The sequence below is a fragment of the Callithrix jacchus genome, chromosome 15 (assembly GCF_049354715.1).
Source record: "Callithrix jacchus isolate 240 chromosome 15, calJac240_pri, whole genome shotgun sequence".
In the NCBI taxonomy this organism is placed as follows: Eukaryota; Metazoa; Chordata; class Mammalia; order Primates; family Cebidae; genus Callithrix; species Callithrix jacchus.
In genome coordinates this window covers 77,420,040-77,441,367 of record NC_133516.1, presented here as the reverse complement: position 1 = coordinate 77,441,367, position 21,328 = coordinate 77,420,040, and the positions used below count along the sequence as shown (strand labels likewise).

General features: G+C 38.6%; 1 protein-coding gene across 1 annotated transcript in view; it reads right to left on the bottom strand.

Annotated features, from left to right (window-relative positions):
- Positions 1 to 21,328, bottom strand: part of OSBPL11 (oxysterol binding protein like 11) — a 79,667-nt gene that overhangs the window by 45,726 nt on the left and 12,613 nt on the right. Inside the window, exons 2-5 of the mRNA XM_002758715.7 lie at positions 12,537 to 12,605; positions 9,977 to 10,152; positions 8,785 to 8,864; positions 6,168 to 6,344 (exon numbers count right to left, since the gene is read on the bottom strand). Of these exons, the coding sequence (XP_002758761.1) occupies positions 6,168 to 6,344; positions 8,785 to 8,864; positions 9,977 to 10,152; positions 12,537 to 12,605 (502 nt within the window). The remainder of the gene's footprint in view (positions 1 to 6,167; positions 6,345 to 8,784; positions 8,865 to 9,976; positions 10,153 to 12,536; positions 12,606 to 21,328) is intronic.

Below are 21,328 nucleotides of genomic sequence, written 5' to 3'. Positions count from 1 at the left end.
GGGGGCAGGTCTTTCCTGTGCTGTTTTTGTGATAATGAATAAGTCCATGGATCAGATCATTTTATAAAAAGGAGTTCCCCTGCACAAGTTCTGTCTCTTTCCCTGCTGCCATCCATGTAAGACATGACTTGCTCCTCCTTGCCTTCTGCCATGATTGTGAGGCTTCCTCAGCCACGTGGAACTGTAAGTCCACTAAACCTCTTTTTCTGTATAAATTACCCAGTCTCAGGTATGTCTTTATCAGCAGCATGAATATGGACTAATACTATATATATATAATAGATACATATTATATATATATATATAAATATATATATATAGTGTATGTATGTATATACATATTCACACATACACACACACACACACACATGCTTTAAAGCCAACTCTGCAAGATATATAGTAAGATATATACCTATAGTAAGATATATATATATAGTTTATATAGTGTGTGTATATGTGTGTGTGTGTATATATATATGACTTGCAGAGTCTACTTTAAAATAAAGTATATAATTATAGCGTAAATGTTAAAAGTTGGTAATGGCTCTCTCCAAAGCTAATTAGCTGATCAAATATATTCAAAGAAATGGAAAAGTGATTTGTGAAACTGTTTTAGTGATTTTTCCTTGACACTATAAAACCAGTTCCTTTAAAAAAGAAAACTTCAAGAAAGCTGAAAACTTGGTGCACCTACATTTTGTAGCTAGCAATGGCAATCATAGTGATAGGAGTATATCATTCAGGGGACATATAGTTTGCCTGAAAACCAAATTAGAATTGTGATTTTAATCACTTGTGTTTTAAGTTTCTGTCTCACTTACTAGACTGGTCATTTGAGCTACTCCTAGGGTATAGGATAGTACCAGCATGAAGCATGCACTGAAAAGGAAGGGAACTGATAAGCAGTACTAATAAGAAACAGTAAATAGGAAACAGATAATTTTAATAAAGCTTTTGTAATAAATTCATTTCCAAGTACAATATGATACTACTCACAAGAATTAACTGCTTTTACCAACTGCTACCTAATCTATTGCTAACTTACCCATAGATTTGATTAAAATGTTGCTTTCAAACTCATATCAATTTATATCTTTGTATCACAACCTCCTGGAACTGGATAATTCTAGCACAGTAATTCTCAAAGTGTGCTCTGCAGAGACCCCCGTGAGACTCCTTTCAGAGAGTCGGTGAAGTCAAACTATTTTTATAATAATTCAAAGAAGTTGCCAAACTACCAAGTGAAGAGAAATGTGGAAAAAATAAATTAAAATAGAAAAATATAAGAAAAAAAGTTATTTGCCTTTTTCACTGTGGTAACATCTGCATTAATGGTGTAAAAGCAATGGTGGGTAAAACTGCTGAACATTAGTAAAAAGGAAAAGGCAGTGACACCAAACCCACTAGTGATCACTGCATTCTTTTTTTTTTTTTGAGACGGAGTTTCGCTCTTGTCACCCAGGCTGGAGTGCAATGGCGCGATCTCGGCTCACCGCAACCTCCGCCTCCTGGGTTCAGGCAATTCTCCTGCCTCAGCCTCCCGAGTAGCTGGGATTACAGGTGCGCGCCACCATGCCCAGCTAATTTTTTGTATTTTTAGTAGAGACGGGGTTTCACCATGTTGAACAGGATGGTCTCGATCTCTTGACTCGTGATCCACCCGCCTCGGCCTCCCAAAGTGCTGGGATTACAGGCGTGAGCCACCGGTGATCACTGTATTCTTTACCTGCCATGTACTCATGGGAAAAAAAAAGCCAATTTACTTAAGAATGTCCTTGTAAAAGCAGTAAAAGTCATTAAATTTACTACATCTTGACCTGAGTACACATATTTAAAAATCTCTACATAAAAAGTGGGAAGTACATAAAAAGCACTTCTGTCACATACCAACATACAGAGGTTGCCTGGGGAAAAGCATTTGTATCACTGACTTGGGGGATGAGGCAGACATTTTCTCAAGATTGAATAAAATGAGCCTATCAAATAAGAAATGACTGTATTTGTTACCAATTACAAAATTTGAGCTTTAAAATGAAAATGAGTATTTTGGACAACCTTATCTGGTATATCTGACAGTTTCCCAATACTTTTTCAATGACACAGGGGATGTTAATATATGTGAATTTTAGAAATTGTACAATAATAAAATGGATCAATATTTGCAAGATCTACATAACTCTGTAAACTAATATCTCTGAAATGCCTAATGAATGCATAGTGTTACAAAATCATGGATGGGTTAAAGATCCATTCAAAGTGCAGGACAAACCAATGGATTTTCATGTAACAAAATACAAAAAGTTCACTGATATGTATTAGATTCCACACTGCATCTAACATTTAAGAAACTATCAGTTGTCAAGTTTTGGTATACTACCAAAGAATAGCCACAATTATCTAAAAACGCTATTAGATGTTCCTCTTTTTTCCAAACACATTATCTGTAAATGGCCAAATTTTCATCATATCATTCAACCAAAACAACATACTACAGTAGATTGAATACAGAAACTGATAGGAGAATTCCACTGTGTTCTCTAAGGCCAGACGTTGAAGGAACTGCAAAAATGTAAAACAACCTACTCTTATCCATTATGATTTTGTTTTGGAAAAGAAAACTTTGACATAAAAATGTTATTTATGCTAACATGTAGTAGGTTTATTAATTTTTATTTTTTAAAAAATTAACAAGTTACTTTAACTCCTGTTTTAATTTCTAATAAGGTAAATATTAATAATATTAGTATTTAACCCACTTAAAACAAAAGCTGGCCAGGCATGTTGGCTCACACCTGTAATCCCAGCACTTTGGGAGGCCGAGGCAGGTGGATCACTTGAGGTTAGGAGTTCAAGACTAGTCTGGCCAATGTGGTGAAACCTCATCTCCACTAAAAATACAAAAATTAGCCAGGCGTAATGACGGGTGCCTGCAATCCCACTTACTTGGGAGACTGAGGCAGGAGAATCGCTTGAGTCCAGGAGGCGGAGGTTGTAGTGAGCGGATATCGGGCCACTGCACTTCAGCCTGAGCAACAAGAGCGAAACTCCATCTCTAAATAAATAAATAGACTAGAAAGCAATATGCCTCCAGAGACTAGATTGTAATGACTTTATATCAGCAATAAACTAAAATTTAAAGAAAAAACTGGTTCTCGAGGTATTTGTTTAATATTTGTCTGGAGGATAAAAAAAATAATATAAACATTCCAAAAGGACTGTTTTCTCAGAAACAAAATTATTCCATTGGAATATAGAAATGTTCCTAATGTAGTTATAATCTTATAGTTTGACTTAATCTTACAGTTTGTTGGGTTCTTCAATGCAAAAATACCAACCTAATGAAGATACAGATACTCAGCTAATACTTTTTTTTTGGCATGTGTGGGGGTGAGGGAGTGGCAGTGACACAGGGACTGCCAAACTGTGGTTACCAGCCAAACCCTAGAATAATTACTAGAGCCATAATTCAAGGAGAGACTGTCATTAAACTATGCCAATTCTGTAAGTTAATGCTGGAACCTTCCCCAAGAGGTAGTTGTGAAACAGGGACTCATTCTTTCCACTCTCAAGTGCCAGTTATATGTTAAATATTAACATACTATTTATAATGGTATGAAATGTGTATTTAAAGATATGTAACACTGGAGTGTAGGCAGTATACGAAATTACCATCCGGCCAGTGGGAACAACAAAACAGCCTTTAGAGACAAAAACAGAAGGGCAGGTTGACTAAAGCCTTCACAACTGAAGAAAAGCTAACAGAGATATGACAATGGTTTCAGGACATCAGGTCACGAAGACCCAAGTAGAGTCAAGTAGAAGAACTCTGCAGAGACAAAATCTCAAATACAAAAAGGTCTCTTTTTCTTGAAAATGTGCTGTAATACATGACAACTTCAACTATGCACTTTTTGCTTGTTTCTAACTTTCTACTGAAGTATACGGACATACAGGGTACAGACAGATACACAAGTATATGGGCTTAATGAATTTTGATGAACTAAACACACAAGGTAACCAACACCCAGACCAAGAAACAGAACATTACCAGCATCCCAGAAGACCCCCTCAAACTCCCATCACTAGCCATGATGGAAAAGCTCCAAGAATTTTATGGCTGCTTAGTTTTTAAGGGTTAAATAATACATTATGACATAAGGCTGCCCCTAAATGCTTTTCTTTATTCTGTGTCTTGGATCTTAATCATGTTTAATGTTTCCTTCTCTTTCACTCTAGATAAAGGTGTAAGTATCCTGGTTTCCTTGAAAGACAAACATTGGCCACGCCCAGTAGCTCATGCTTGTAATCCCAGCACTTTGGGAGGCCAAGGAGTATGGATTACCTGAGGTCAAGAGTTTGAGATGAGCCTGGCCAATATGGCAAAACTCTGTTTCTACTAAAAATATAAAAATTAGCCAGGCATACTGGCAGGTGCCTGTTGTCCCAGCTACTTGGGAGGCTGACGTGAGAGGATCACTTGAACCCAGGAGGCAGAGGCTACAGTGAGCTGAGGTTGTGCCACTGCACTCTAGCCTGGGTGACACAGCAAGACTCTGTCTCCAAAAAAAAAAAGGACAAACACTGACATATATCTACAAATGTAATACTATTGTCATTAATACTAAAAATACAGAGTTTTATGAAAAAGGGTCTTTTGTAACCATAATTTGTTTACATAACAGGATTAGAAAGTGAATCAAAAGCAACTGTCTATGTATCTCAAGCATTCATCTCTCCGCATCAATTTCTTCATCTATAAATATAACCCAAAATACCTTGACAGTTACATTCTCCTAACCTCCTACTTTGAATCATTTGGGTGTGATTTATGATATTGTTTTCACCAATTCACATAGATATCTATAAGCCCTACCAAATTTAATTCAGCAAGCAAAGTCTGGAATATTTAGAACTTAACAAACCGCATGCTTTATTAACTAGAATTATTTGGTACACAGTTTAAAAGAAAGAGAAATGGTGATATAAGACAACATCAAGGATTTAATGATTCTATATGTTTGAAATTAAGAAAAAATTATACATTTAGATGGAGTCTCACTCTGTTGCCCAGGCTGGAGTGCAGTGGTGTGATCTTGGCTCACTGCAACTCCACCTCCTGGATTCAAGCAATTCTCTTGCCTCATCCTCCCAAGTAGCTGAGACTACAGGCATGTGCCACCAAGCCCCGCTAATTTTTTGTATTTTATAGAGACAGGGTTTCACCATGTTGGCCAGAATGATCTCGATCTCCTGACCTCATGATCCACCTGCCTCGGCCTCCCAAAGTGCTGGAATTACAGATGTGAGCCCCTGTGCCCAGCCATACAATTGTGTGTACGTGTGTGTGTGTGTGTGTGTGTGTGTGTGTGTGTTTTGTTTGATTTAGAGACAGATCTCATTATGTTGCCCAGGCTGGTCTTGAACTACTGTGCTCAGGTGATCCTCCTGTCTTAGCCTCCCAAAGTGTTAGAATTATAGGCATGGGACACCGCACCTAGCCACCATTTGTTTTTTTCTGCAACAGGGTTTCACTCTGCTACCCAGGCTGGAGTGCTGTGGCACAATCATAGCTCACTGCAATCTCAAACTCCTGGGCTTAAGGGGTCCTCCTGCCTTAGCTACTTTGGTATTTGGTACTGTAGGTGCATACCACCACCCCCAGCTAAAATTAAATTTTTTTTTTTTTTTAGAGACAGGGTCTGACTTTGTTGCCCAAGCTGGTCGCAAACTCCTAGGCTCCCACGATCCTCCCATCTTGGCTTCCCAAAGTGCTGAGATTACAGCCTTGAGTCATCATGCCTGGTCTATATCAGTTTGCTTGTTTTTTTAAAAGAATCACTTGTTTGGCTATATAGCCTTCTGCTAGGCTTAATTACCCTTTTGATCATAAAATTTACATCAAAGAGTCTGTACTTTTACTGAAGAACTTAAAGATACAGACTTCTGAAAAATGACCACGTATCTAGTATACAGCTGATAGACATGAGGAAACTTAAGACACTCTATTTATTCAGGAAATTAAACATTAAAAATTATCTCAGCATACTAGATGGGAAACAATGAAGGCCCTTGAAAGACACAAACCATATTTATGGGTTTTTTTGGTGACAAAACCAAGCAGATAAGATCATTTTGTACATTTTAACTTGACTTTAATTCATACTTACTTCTCTGACTTCCACAAGATGGTCTGGAGGTAAATTAGTTCTTTTGCTCATTGATTGCAGTTTGGAATGTCCAACATTAAAAAAAGAAATGGTATTTTGACTTGGTCTCCTCTGCGATATGGGAGAATTACCACTAGAAGCAAGTGAAAAGCTCCGTGACTTCAGAGGAGGATTATTCTGTTAGACAAAGAAAATCATTGCTTTTGTTTTCTTCTTTAATTTAGGATGTCTAGCCATCAAACTACACTTAAGACCTACACATGAGCAATGTCTAAACTAAATTAACTGAACAGACTACAAGAACATTTCCGAAGATGATAAAATCTGAGATGCTTGAATTTTTAAACATTTTACATATCCCAAAGTAAACTGATAATTTATTTAGAAATTATTTTCCAGCTTCAAAAAATATTCTTTTGCATTTTACAAATATTAGAATAACAAAAAATTTCTGATTTTAGATTTTTAAACACCATGGTTTTTTTTTTAATTTTTTTATTTTTCGAGACTGAGTCTTAGCCTGTTGCCCAGGCTGGAGTGCAGTGGTGTGATCTTGGCTCACTGCAAAGTCTGCTTCAGAGATTCAAGTGATTCCCCTGCCTCAGCCTCCTGAGTAGCTGGGATTACAGGTGTGCGCCACCATAGCTAGTTAATGTTTGTATTTTTAGTAGAGACAGGGTTTTGCCATGTGGCCAGGCTGGTCTTGAACTCCTGATCTCAGGTAATCTGCCCACCTCAGTTTCCCAAAGTGCTGGGATTACAGGCCATGAGCCACCGTGCCCAGCCTTAAACACCATGATTAACACAAAAAATGCACTCAGCAATATAGTACATTTCCTAATGTAACATGCCAAATATCCTTTGATACAAACTAGTACTTTCTCACTGACAACGACTACAATCTTGCAGTATGAGAAAAGCTGTTGTGTTGGATTTTCTGAAGACTAGGTTTTAGGCCAAAATTACAAACATGTTTTAAAAAGTCACTTTTGGGAGAAACCACCAGGAAGAATGATTAAAAAAAAAATAGTAAAAGACAACTTGTCATCTCCTAGGTATGAAATCCTTTAAATCTGCTGCCCATAAATTACTTTTCAGACATCTCTAACTTCAGATTTCAAGTAATCAGACTATCTTTTCGCCTTGAAAAATATTTTTAAAAACACTCCAAAGAAGATACACAAATGATTAACCATAAGCACATGAAAAGGTGCTCAGCATTAGTCACTAGAAAAATGAAATCAAAACCACAATAGATTCCATTTCACATCCATTAAGATAATTGTAATAATTTTTTTGAAGAACAATAACAATTGTTAGCAAGGATACACAGAAATTAGAACTCTCATACATTGTTGATGGTAATGTAAAATAGTGTGGCCACTTTGGAAAACGATTTGGCCCAGATAGATACCGTAGAGAAATCAAACCATATGTTCACATAAAAACTTGAAAACAAGTGTCCACGGCAGCATTATTCCTAATGTCTATAAAATGAAAATGACCCAATGTCCACCAACCAATGAATGGATTAAAAAAAAAGTAGTATATCTACACAATATTATTCACTCAGCAATATAGTACATTTAAAAAGTTATACAATATTATGCACTCAGCAATATAGTACATTAGGATATGTACTATATTGCAGTTTTCAGTAACTAATGTACATTATTGGGATTTATTTTAATATCTGTATTCATTAAAATCATGGGCCAGTATGGTGGCTCACGCATATAATTCCAGTACTTTGTGAGGCCAAGGTGTACAGATCATGAAGTCAGGAGATCGAGACCACTAGGAAATGTACTATATTGCTGAGTGCATAATATTGTATAGATATATTACTTCTTTTTTTTAATGTACTATTGCCTTTAAAAAGGAATAAAGGAATAAAGTACTGGTACATGCAACAACATGAATGAACCTTGAAGACATTATGCTAAATGAAAGAAGCCAGATGCAATAAACCCCCTATTACATGGTTCAATTTACATAAAATTCCCCGAATAGACAAATCCATGGAACAGAAAATAGATTAGTGTTTGCTAGAGGATTGGGAAGGGGAGAGCAGAGAGTTACTGTTAATGGCTGTGGGTTTTTAGTCTTTTGGTGGGAGGGATGAAAATGTTCTGAAATTAGAAAGTTGTGATGAGGCAGGGCATGGTGGCTCACACCTGTAATCCCAGCACTTTAGGAGGCCAAGGTAGGTGGATCACTTGAGGTCAGGAGTTCACCAACTTGGTGAAACCCTGTCTCTACTAAAAATACAAAAATTAGCTGGGTGTGGTGGTGCATGCCTATAGTCCCAGCTATTCGGGAGACTAAAACAGGCAAATCACTTGAACCTAGGAGGTGAAGGTTTCAGTGATCCAAGATCGTGCTACTGCACTCCAGCCTGGGCCACAGAGTGAGACTCCATCTCAAAAAAAAAAAAAAAAAAGAAAGTGGCAATGGTTGAACAACCTTGTGAATATACTAAAAACCACAGGATTATACACACTTTAAAAGGATGAATTTTACAGTATGTGAACAGCAACTCAATTTTAAAAGGTAAAAATTAAAAAATATTCCCTCCTAATTTTTGTATATTAATATTGTATATAAATCTACATACCTTTCCAATAGCTTCAGTATGATGTTGTGTACATATCTGAAGTCTGCTAACCCAATGCTGTCGCTCTTTTGCATCTGTAGCTGTTAAAAGAATGTAAAAGTTATTTTATATTTATTTATTTTAGAACACAATTAATCACCTACAGTATGAATATCATATCACTGATACACAGATACTGGTCTTACTCTCACTAGAGCAAACTTCCCTGACTGGAGGGAGGCAGAAAAGAGGCCAAAGCACCAACCTTATTAGGGAACACAGTAGCTGGATGTGGCTACTTCATTAAAAGGATAAATTACATGCAGTGAGGTGAAGATGTGAGACTGACATGTTGTAACTCATAAAAATAGGTTCTTATCTAAAGAAAGGACCCTTTTATTAAGTATTTGATGTGTAATCAATACTTTCACATCTGTAGGAGCACACCCACTTAGGATTACCATTATATTTTGTGTATTTATTAAATAAAAAACTTCTACACAAATTACATTTACCTTAACAGAAGTTACACTTTTTTTTTTTTTTGAGACAGAGTATCACTCTGTCACCAGGGTGGAGTGGCGCGATCTTGGCTCACTGCAACCTCCAACTCCCTGGTTCATGTGTCTCGGCCTCCCACGCAGCTGGGATTACAGGCACGCTGCCACCACGCTGGGCTAAATTTTGTATTTTTAGTAGAGATAGGGTTTCACCATGTTGGTCAGGATGGTCTTGATCTCCTGACCTCGTGATCTGTACACCCTGGCCTCACAAAATACTGGAATTACATGCGTGAGCCACTGCACTGGCCCATTATTTTAATGAATATGGACATTAAAATAAATCCCAATAATGTACATTAGTTACTGAAAACTACAAAGAGGGCATATAAACCAAACCAAGTAAAGGGGAGAAATACATAAAAAATATCATTTAAAGTCTATGTTTCTAGATTTTCAGTAGTCAGAGTTTCATCTGCACCGTTTTTTAGAGGGGCCAGTCCTAAACAAACATACATTGTCCCACTTGAAAAAACTTACTTATTACAACAGATCCTATAAATTCTCAAAGCAGTTTCAAGGTTTGGAATATTATACTTATATCACTGACGAGAGTAGTTACCATTTACAAAGCCCAAATGAAAGCATGTAATACACCAACGGCTCAAAAATAGAAGAAAATCACAGTATTAATTCTCGTATCTTGGCCATACCTCTGAGTTTATATTGTTCCCCACTGGCAGCGTTTACAGTGAAGGTGTGAGAATCCTCATCACTGGGTGATATTACAGCTCCTGCAAGCTGCAAAGTTCCTCTAGGTTTTTGATTTCTAGACTGTTCATTCACAAAGTACTCCAACAGCCCAGCTTCATTGTTTAAAACAAAAAACCTGTAATGATTTTTTAAAATCCATAATTTGTAAACATTTTCCCTCAGCAAACTAAAGCAAAGCAAATTTCAACCCTTACATATTTTGGGGTTTTGCTATTAAAAAAATAAGATTTAAAAGCATTTCAAGAAGTACTTGGAAACACTAGATTGAGTTTTCTAGCAGTGAAGATTACTAAAAATTGAATGAGTTTAATAAAAAATATAAACCCTTCAGCTGAGGGAGAGGCATTTATTAAGTAAGAGGCCTATCAGTTAGTGCATGAAAGGAAGCAAAGATATCGTATCCTTTCAGAGAAAGATTTTTCCCCAAAATTAATTAACAGAGGGTAAACTGCCAAAGGACAATGGTAGTGAAAATTTTTATTAAAATTAACTGGAAATAAATCAAAATATGAGCTTTGAAGGCAAGATATGCTAAGCAAGATATGCATCTGATTTAAGATTTAATTGGTGAAATATACAATGAGAGTAACAGGGTAAAAAAGATTTTGTGAATGTATCATTAAATAGGTCAAAACTAAACATTACTTCTGTTTAAAAATGAAAAGGCTGCAATTGGAGATGCAGAAGCAGAAGGAATTTGAAACTAAATGATGAAATGCTGATACACTCTGGAAAAGAATTTGATGAAATACTCATACGCTTTGGAAAATAATGTTCTGATTTGGTTCTAGACTAACTACTTTCAAAAATACACTTCAGAGATTCCAATTTAAGTAAATATAATATTTTTTTCTTTTGAGATAGAGTTACTCTTTGTTGCCCAGGCTGCAGTACAGTGGTGTCATCTCAGCTCACTGCAACCTCCGTCTCCCGGGTTGAAGCGATTCTTGTGCCTCAGCCTCCTGAGTGGCTGGGATTACCGGGCCCGGCCCCCTTTTTAAAAATCAACTCTACAGCGGACGTGGTGGCTCATACCTGTAATCCCAACACTTTGGGAGGCGGAGGCAGATGAATTGCCTGAGCTCAGGAATTCGAGACCAGCCTGGGCAACACGGTGAAACCATGTCTCTACTAAAATACAAAAAATTAACTGGGCTTGGCAATATGTGCCTCTAACCCCAGCTACTTGGGAGGCTAAGATATTAGAATTGCTTGAACCTGGGAGGCAGAGATCATGGTGAGCCGATATCACACCACTGCACTCTAGCCTGGGTGACAGAGAGAGACTCCAGCTCAGGAGAAAAAAAAAAAAAAAAAAGAAAGTAACTCTAAAAGGGCCGGGTGGGTTGAGATTACTTGAGTCCAGGACTTCTAGACTAGTCTGGCCAACAAGGTAAAACCCTGTCCCTACAAAAAAATACAAAAATTAGCCGGATGTGGTAGTGCATGCCTGTAGTCCCAGTTACTTGGGAGGCTGGGGCAGGAGGATCACTTGAGCCCGGGAGGTGGAGGTTACAGTGAGCTGAGATCACGCCACTGTACTCCAGCCTGGGCAAGTACCCTTTCTCCAAAAAATTAATTAATTAAATTAAAAAGTAACTCGAAAAAGTTTTTAACTTTTAAAATTCATGTTTGGGTGGCCAGGCATGACGCCTCATGCCTGTGATCCCAGCACTTTGGGAGGTTAAGGCAGGTGGATTGCATGAGGTCAGGAGTTTGAGACCAGCCTGACCAAAATGGTGAAACTTCTGTCTCTACAAAAAACACAAAAATTAGCCAGGTGTGGTAGGACATGCCTGTAATTCTAACTACTCAGGAGGCCGGAGAATCACTTGAACCTGGGAGGTGGTGGCTGCAGTGAGCCAAGATCATGCCATTGCACGATCATCCAGCTAGGTGACACAGCAAGACTCCATCTCAAAAAAAAAAAAAAAATTCATGTTTGGGTTTGGAGAAGTCTGGCATTCTACAGGTTAGCCTGTTCTATACTAGAACTTGGTAGACAATTTGATCCAGTTTAATATGCCTGCCCCACAACTACCAATTCTACAAAGAATTTGAGATAGCTGGTTTTCCTGCTTCCTGACAGCATACGTGACCTTGGGCTGCTTACATAATTTCTCCAAGATCCCAGAGAAGTTGTGAATCTGGCACAAGACAGGAACCTAACACAAAGGTGTTTGCTACCTCCAAACCCCTACCTCTCTTCCCCTAGGAACCTAACTTCTGCAAGTATAAAATGCCCAAGGCAGGTGAACAAGTGATTCTAGTCCTAATACAACAGTAACAACTGAGGCATTTAGAGGCTGCCACTTGGACAGATATCAACTTTTCCCATCCTCTAAGAAGAAGTCACCAAACTTTTTGAAAATGTGGCAAAGCCTTCTCTAAAAGGTTTCCCAGCCATATTTGCCTGAAGTAATATCAAAATATAAAATCATCAGGCCCTATTTCTGGTCTCTTATGAGAGACTGATGTGACACAAATAATCACACTTACCTGTACTGCCACCCAGTGACAAGGTTGGTGTACTTCATTAAATAGCCACACACGTTTTCCATGTGATCACTGTTTCAAAAAGAAAAAGCCCAAGTTAGTAAAAATTAGAAGAAATCCCAGGAAGATAATTTTCAGAATAGCTGCAGATATATATATGCTCTATAAATGCCTCAAATTTTACTCCTAAATATAATGTATAGGTCAACAGAGGCATTCAATTCCCCAAATTACATATCTATAGGACTTTATCAATTTCCTCAAAACAAGTGTAATACCTTATAAATTACATATTATTATAAATATTCCAAATGTAAAATCATTATACAAATATAAAATTATATAAACATAAAACAAATATATTATAAATGGACTGGCCAGGCACAGTGGCTTGAGCCTGTAACCCCAGCACTTTGGGAGGCCAAGGCAGGAGGATCACTTGAGGTCAGGAGTTTGAGACCAGCCAGGCCAACATGGTGAAATCCTGTCTCTACTAAAAAAAAAAAAAAAAAAAAACGCAAAGATTAGCCGGGTGTGGTGGTAAGTGCCTATGGTCCCAGCTACTTGGGAGGCTGAGGCAGGAGAATCACTCGAACCCAGGAGATGAAGGTTGCATTGAGCCGAAATCTCACCACAGCACTCCAGCCTGGGTGACAGAGTGAGACTCCATCTCAAAAGAAAAACAAAAACAAAAACCAGAAAAACTTACTCTTTGTCTATTTCGTCCTGTTGCTCCATAATCTGAATATTTGCTACAGTCTGCATCAATCCATAAAAGGTCTGAGGCTGTACCCAGCCTAAATATTTTCTCAAAGTGCCAAGATATTTCCTAATTCTCCATTTTGGAAATCACTCCTTAATCTAGGTTCTCTACACCAAGCTTTCATTACTAGGTAAGTGTCAAGTCATAGCCATTAGCATGTAATAAAAACATCACAACTCAATTATAGTTCAATTCCTCTGGTTCTAAAGCTGTATATATTCTTCAAATGTATGTGAACTATGGGTCAAAACTTTCTTAAAACTTTATATATACTTTTACACTTAAGAAAAAAATTTTATGTCAAAGCAATAAAATAAAATATATCATCTTTATTCAGTTGCTACTCTCATATTACTTACTGAAGGTATTCCCCATTTTGGTCATATCTAAGTTATTTATTTCAGTCATTTAACAGCTCAAGTGACCCTTCTACCTCAGCACTGTGAATAGCTAAAACTACAGAAATGTACAACCATGACCAGCTAATTTTTTAATTTTTCTCGAGATGGGATCTCACCATGTTGCCCAGGCTGGTCTCAAACTCCTGGACTCAAGTGATCTTACCACTTCGGCTTCCCAAAGTGTTGGGATTACAGGCCATGAGCCATGAATTTTTAAAAATGTATAATTTCGGTAACATCAATCACTAAAAAGACCATAAGTATATCTTTTTTGTTTTTGTTTTTGAGACAGAGTTTTGCTCTGTCCCCCAGGCTGGGGTACAGTGGTGTGATCTCAGCTCACTGTAACTTCTGCCTCTGGGGCTCATGTGATTCTCCTTACTCTGCCTGCCAAGTAGCTGGGACTACAGGCACCTGCCACTGTGCCCAGCTAATTTTTGTATTTTTAGTAGAGATGGAGTTTCACCATGTTGGCCAGGCTGGTCTCAAACTCCTAACCTCAAGTGATCAGCCTGCCTCAGCCTCCCAAAGGGTTGGGATTACAGGCGTGAGCCACTGCGCCTGGCCCTAAGTGTATCTTCATATATCACATTAGAGTAATGTTCTGTGTATAATTTTCTAATGTTGTTAATATTTTGTTGACTCATATATCTAAAGAGTTAACTTTCTGGAAAAAAAAACTGTAAGGATATTGACATGATTTGGTAGTAGCATAAAGTCAGTCTCAAAAGAACCAGGAACTCAAATAAGCAAGGGTAAACTGCTAGCCTGTTTTCATTATATAAAACAGCTGTCTCCAGGTTACAAAGAACCAACTTGAAAACATCCTCTTCTTTGGAACAGCTGGTTGCAATGTCCCTCCCTCATTCTTCCCCTTTTCCATGTATCCCAAGAAATAGCCACTATTCAAGGTAAACGGCTGGTGTGGAACAGCTGTGCCATCTGGTGGTCAGCATAAAAAGCACTCTGTGACTGAACATCTGTTCATACTTTCTTTTCTTCTACCTTCTTATAATTGAGTTATGTGTGAAATTTTAGGGCCTGGTGTAGTGCTTCATGCCTGTAATCTTAACACTTTGGGAGGCTGAGATGAGACAACTCCTCGAGTCCAGAAGTTTGAGACTAGCCTGGGCAATATAGGGAGACCCGCCCCACCTCTAAAAACAATAAAGGAAATAAAATGTGCAAATTTTTATAGAAGATTTAATGTGTCTGTTAATATGAATAAAATATAGCTATTGAAGTGGGAACATACCACATATCTAATTATACTATTTTAGATTCTATAAAATAGAAGTGATGGTCTGAAAGAGACTAATACACTGAAAAATAAGCTATGAAAAAGTTAATTTCTTCTTTAGTCCTCCAGAAACTTCACTGGTCAACAAATCAGGTATATTTCTGATCTTTTAAACTTGCTAACATTTAGTTGAGATTAGTAGTGGAAGCTGATAGTCTATAAAAATAGCTGATTAACTGAATTTTGCCAAGTAGCTTTATTATGTTTAGTTTGATACTCATTTTCCCTTAAATATCTTAATAAAAATTCCTTCAATTCTTTAATCTCCATTACTATAACATACTGATTTCTTAACTATCTTTATTAGACTTAAGATATATAAAAGTTTTCAAAATTAAGCTACCTTTTAAACAGTTTCAAATCCTTTCAATTCAAAACAATTACTCAATACCTACCAAATGCACAGCACTCTGAAAAACCATAGAAAAACATAATAAAATCAAAAGGGAATAACTCTCCATCCCAAATCTATAATCTAATCTAAGAGAAATATATCTCCTCAAAGAAAAAGATAGTAATATGGGCTCCTCCTACTGGAAAAGACACACAATGGAACTACATTTTCAGTTACCAAACAAATAAAAAAGGCATTAAACAAACACACAGGATTCAGCAGTGAGCGAGAAGGCTGAAATGAATAGATCTAATGACTGAGTAGATGTAAAGCAAGAGAAAAAATGAAGGTGAGAGAGAAAGGACAAGGGCAACACTCAGATTTCCAACTGGAACAACAGGGTAGATAACTAATGCCTTCATTGAGATAGGGATCATAGAGAAGTTTTGGATTTGTTCCAATTTAAGATGTTAAATTTAATGGACCTGCAATACTATATAGGGAGACATCCAGTAAGGCAGCATGATTAGGGTTTGGCAGCCATCGGCATATAAGCATATAACTGGTATTTGAAGCTACAGCAGTAATGAAGGTCACTCAGGAAATATTACTAAATGGCAAGAGATGGGACAGGGTCTAAGAGAAAACTCTAAGGAAAAGTTTTAAGGGAAAGGGGAATACAGAGAAGAGATCAGGAACAGCTGAGCAGTGGGAAGAAAACTACAGTATGGAAAGACAGAAGCCAGAGACAGTGTTTCAAGGTAAGTCTGTGGTCAAGAATACTCAGCTGCCAGGCACCTTTGGCTCACACCTATAATCCCAGCAGCACTTTGGGAGGATTACTTGAGCTAGGAGTTTGAGACCAGCCTGAGCATCACAGTGAGACCTAGTCTCTACAAAAAATTTAAAAATTAGCCAGGCAGGGTGGCACATGCCTGTAATCCCATCTACTCAGAACACTGAGATGGGAGGATTGCTTGAGGCCAGGCAGTTGAGGCTGCTGCAATCATGCCATTGTACTCCAGCCTGGGAAACAGAGCAAGACCCTGTCTCAGGCCAGGCACAGTGGCTCAATGCCTGTAATCTCAGCATTTTGGGAGGCTGAGGCAGGCAGATCATTTGAGGTCAGTAGTTCAAGACCAGCCTAGCCAACATGGCAAAACTCCATCTCTACTAAAAATACAAAAATTAGTTGGGTGTGATAGTGCACATCTGTGGTCCAAGCTACTCAGAGGAAGCTGGGGCGGGAGAATCACTTGAACCAGGTAGGTAGAGATTACAATGGGCCGAGATCGCACTACTACACTCCAGCCTGGGCAACAGAGCAAGACTCCATCTCAAAAATCAATCAATCAATCAATCACAAACTAGATGCCTTGAGGGTATTGTCTTATACTTTTAGAGATACTTCACGAAGTTTGAGAAGCAGAGCTATGTAAAATGTTTGCCTATAAAAATCAAAAGAAAGAAGATAAGAAAAAAAATTATACTTAATCCAATTATCACAGACAACTAACGGGCCATTTGATGACAGAGCCTGAATGAAGACATGATGGAAGAAACTCCTACATGGAAAAGTAGAAAGTTACCTCTAGTATCTCTGCAAAGTTAGGGAGCTTTGGAAAGAACACAGGCTTAACACCTAGGATTTGAATTTCAGTGTAACCTTAGGCAAATGGCACTGAATCTCAACCTGGACTTCTTCATCTCCAAATGGGGAGAAGAACATTTATCTTGCAGATTTATAATGAGAGAATAAGAAATAATACATTTCAACCTCTATATATTTGTGTTTTTAAAAACATATATTTTTAAAATTTCAATAACTTTCGAGGTACAAGTGGTTTTTGGATACATGGATGAATTTACAGTGCAGTCTGAGATTTTAGTGCAACCATCATCTGAGTAGTGTACACTGTACTCAATATGTACTTTAATCCCTCACCCCTCTGTCCACTCTCCCATTTCGCGTCTCCAATGTCCATTATACCACTCTGTATGTCTTGGCATACCCATAACTTAACTTAGCTCCCACTTATAAGTGAGAACAGAGGGTATTTGGTTTTCCATTCCTGAGTTACCTCACTTAGAATAATGGCCTCCAGCTCCACCCACGTTGCTGCAAAAAACTTTAAATCTTTCCTATGGCTCAGTAGTATTCAATCATGTATATATCTCACATTGTCTTCACTCATCAGTTGATCAACCTCTGTATATTTGAAGTATATTTCAACATGGTAAGCACAAGAAATATTGATTCTCTCCACTCCAGGAAGTCAATTCTTCTGCAGGTAAAGGTCTGCAGGCAAAGGATTCCTTTTCTTTTTTTTTTAAGAGTCGGGGTCTCACTGTGTTGCCCAGACTGAAATACAGTGGTATCATCATGGCTCACTGCAGCCTCAAACTCCTCAGGCTCAAGCAATCCTCTGGCCTCGGCATTCTGAGATTACAAATGTGAGCCACCACACCCAGCTCCAACTGGCCATTTTCTAGATTAGTTATCTTTCTTACCTTGTTAGCCTGACACTTTCAAATGGGAATAATGGGACCTAAAAGGTCCTCAGACTTCCACTTGGCAAGAGCCACCACATCCAACCTTATTTTAAAAAATTATTATTGTATTTTTTCCAGTAGGTATTTTGTCAGCAACTACAAAGTATTTGAGATTTACCCTACTTGCAAGCTAACAAATTAACTTGCCACAGTTTCAGATATGCTGGCAGAGGACATGAGACTCCTAAATTAGAGACAAAGACTTCGGTTCTCACAGCAATAGCAATAGACAGATTATCAGCTCAATCACACAGGGCAACTGCTGAGGAACATGTGATGCCTATGTATGCAGTGGGTGATGTCACAGGAAAGGAACTTAAAGCTTAGGAAATTCAAATCTTTTAATAAACACTAAGTGAGCCTGACTTCTGCTTGAGAGAGACATTATCATACTGGACAGTAAATAAACCTGATACTTGTTTTGGAGGGAGATACAATCTCTAACCTCCAAGGCTGTCTGCCATACAAACAATTTTGAAAAAAAAAAAAGTACAGAAGGAACAACACCACCTCTGCTCACAGACATGCAGGAACATAAGGGAGGCATGACGAATTGTCTCCCAACAAGTATTACATGTTTATTACAGCAAAAAGTTTCTTACCGACCCTATCTTTCAGCTGCCAGTTCGCCTTTTCAGAAGTAAGAACTACAGAACTTTCTCGGCACCTAACAACTCCATCCAAATCTCTGCTCTAAGAGACTTGACCAAAACTCTCACTTGGTTTCTAGCAGCATAAGGCTGCATTCCTAGGATGACCCCAGTCCCCTACTAAATTACTTGCCTGAGAAAGTTCAATGTTGCCAGGAGAATTTACCATCTTTTCTAGCCAACATCTGACCATAGGTTCCTGATTTCCCTTTCTTGAAGCATTTTTTTAAAAAGTTTACAAGTTGGGTGTGATGGCTCACACTGCTGCTTTGGAAGCCCAAGGCAGGAGTATTATTTGAAAGCAAAGAGTTTGTGAAAAGCCTGGCCAATGTAACAAGACCCTATCTCTAAAAATTATTTTAAAAATTAATACAAAAATTAGCTGGGCATGGTGGCAGATACCTATAATCCCAGCTACTTGGGAGGCTGAGGCAGGAGAATTGTTTGAACCAGGAGGCAGAGATTGAGGTGAGCCGAGATTGCACCATTGCACTCCAGCCTGGGTGACAGGGCAAGATTCCATCTCAAAACAAACAAACCAAAAAATGAGTCAGGTGTGGGGGCAGGCGCCTGTACTCATATCTGCTCAGGAGGCTGTGGGAGAAGGATCACTTGAGCCCAGGAGTTCAACGCTGCAGTGAGTTATGATCATGCCGCAACTCTCCAGCATAGGCATGATAGAACAAGATCCTGTTTCAAAAACAGAAATAAAGGCCAGGTATGGTGACTTGTGCCTGTAAGCCCAGCATTTTGGGAATCCAAAGCAGGCAGATACTTGAGCCCAGGAGTTCAAGACCGGCCTGGGCAACATGGTGGAACCCCATCTCTACAAAAAATACAAAAATTGGCCAGGTATGGTGGCACATGCACACCATCCTGGGGGACTTAAAGAGACGCTGTCTCAAAATAAATAAATTTAATTAAAATAAAAAGAATTAAAGAGGCTTTCAATTGTGCATATGCACCTCTTAAAAGTCAGAAGTGTCTTTCTCAGGACCTGAAAGCCATTATTTTGAAATACACTCATCAGGAAGGATGGGGGCCCCTATTTTCTCCTTTATAGGAGGAGAGAATCCTAACTTCAGTAACTGCCAGCTAGCAAACACAGTCTGGTCTAGTCACATTACACTGGTCAACTCTTGGTAACTTTTTACTTCTCTGACTCTTATGAGGCCCCACTCTCCCTTCTCCTTCATTCTCCCTTCAAAATGCCTAATCGCCTTGGCAGCTCAGCTCTTTCCCTCCCTGTCAGTAGCTACTGAATAAAATCTGTTCTCATCACTTTAATGTCCAGCTGGGTTTATACCAGACAAAGGCAAGGACTTCCCTCAACATCTTGCATGTCTCTTCAAAAATAATCTATGCACCTACAAGCACACACGTACACACACACAACTTTGTTTTTTAAGAGAATGGCTGCAATTATATAGACTGTTCTGCAGCTTGCTTTTTTTCATGAAAAAGTTTTCTTAGGAATGGTTTCATTTCAACACATAACTCATCCTTAACATCTGCACAGTAAACCATCGTATAGCATCTACAAATTTAACCACTCCCCCTACCAATGGACATTTTCAGGCTTTTATTACAAACGATGCTGCAATGAACCGAGTTGTACAGATCTTTGTGTATATTTGTTAAAAGTGAAATTGCAAGGTGAGAACTGTATGCATTTTTAGTTTTTATAGATATTGCTAACCTACTCTCCCAAAAAGCTTCACCAATTTAACTCTCACCCTTCCATTTAAAGGGGGCTTGATTCCTCACACCAGTGCTATGACAGCATTGTCTGCCAACAAAAACAGGGTGTGGCTTTTATCTATTAACAGGATGTTTGGACATTACTAGTAGGTTTTTCAACATCTCCAATGTTGAAAATTAAGTTTCTAAAAGTTAAGTGTGACCAGGTGTGGTGGCTCAGACCCATAATCCCAGCATTTTGGGAGACCAAGGTTGGCGGACTGTCTGAGCCCAGGAGTTTGCGACCAGCCTGGGCAACATAGCGAAACTCTTGTCTCTGTTTTTAAAAAAGTTAAAACTGGGCACAGTGGTTGACGCCTGTAATCCCAACACTTTGAGAGGCTAAGGCGGATGGATCACCTGAGGTCAGGAATTTGAGACCAGCCTGGCCAACATGGCAAAACCCTGTCTCTACTAAAAATACAAAAAAAATTAGTGAGGCATGGTGGCACATGCCTGTAATCCCAGCTACTCAGGAGGCTGAGGCAAGAGAATTGCTTGAACTTGGGAGGCAGAGGTTGTAGTGAGCAGAGATCGCGCCACTGCACTCCAGCCTGGGTGACAGAGCGAGACTCCAACTCAAAAAAAAAAAAAGTTAAGTGTGACGTTAAGTGTGAGGTAGTGTTACACGGCAGAATGAGCACCTAAGTGGGATAGAGAATTTCATTTTGACTTTCCCATTGAGTGGCTCCATGAGTGACCTTGGTGAAATGACTTCATCTTTCAGGGCCTCAGTTTTCTCATGTGTAAGTGAGATGCCCTTTTCAGTCTAAACTAAAATGTGTGTAAAAGACCTTCAATGGCAAACCACAGTGGCTCACACCTGTAATCCCAGCACCTTGGGAAGCCAAGGCAGGAGGATCATTTGAGCCCAGGAGTTAGAAACCAGCCTGGGCAACATGGCAAGACCCTGTCTCTACAAAAAATAAAATAAATTAACTCGGTGTGGTGGCAGGCACCTGGTCCCAGTTACTTGGGAGGATGAGGTAGGAGAACTGCTTGAGCCCAGGAGGTCAAGTCTGCAGTAAGCTGTGCACTCCAGTCTGAGTGATAT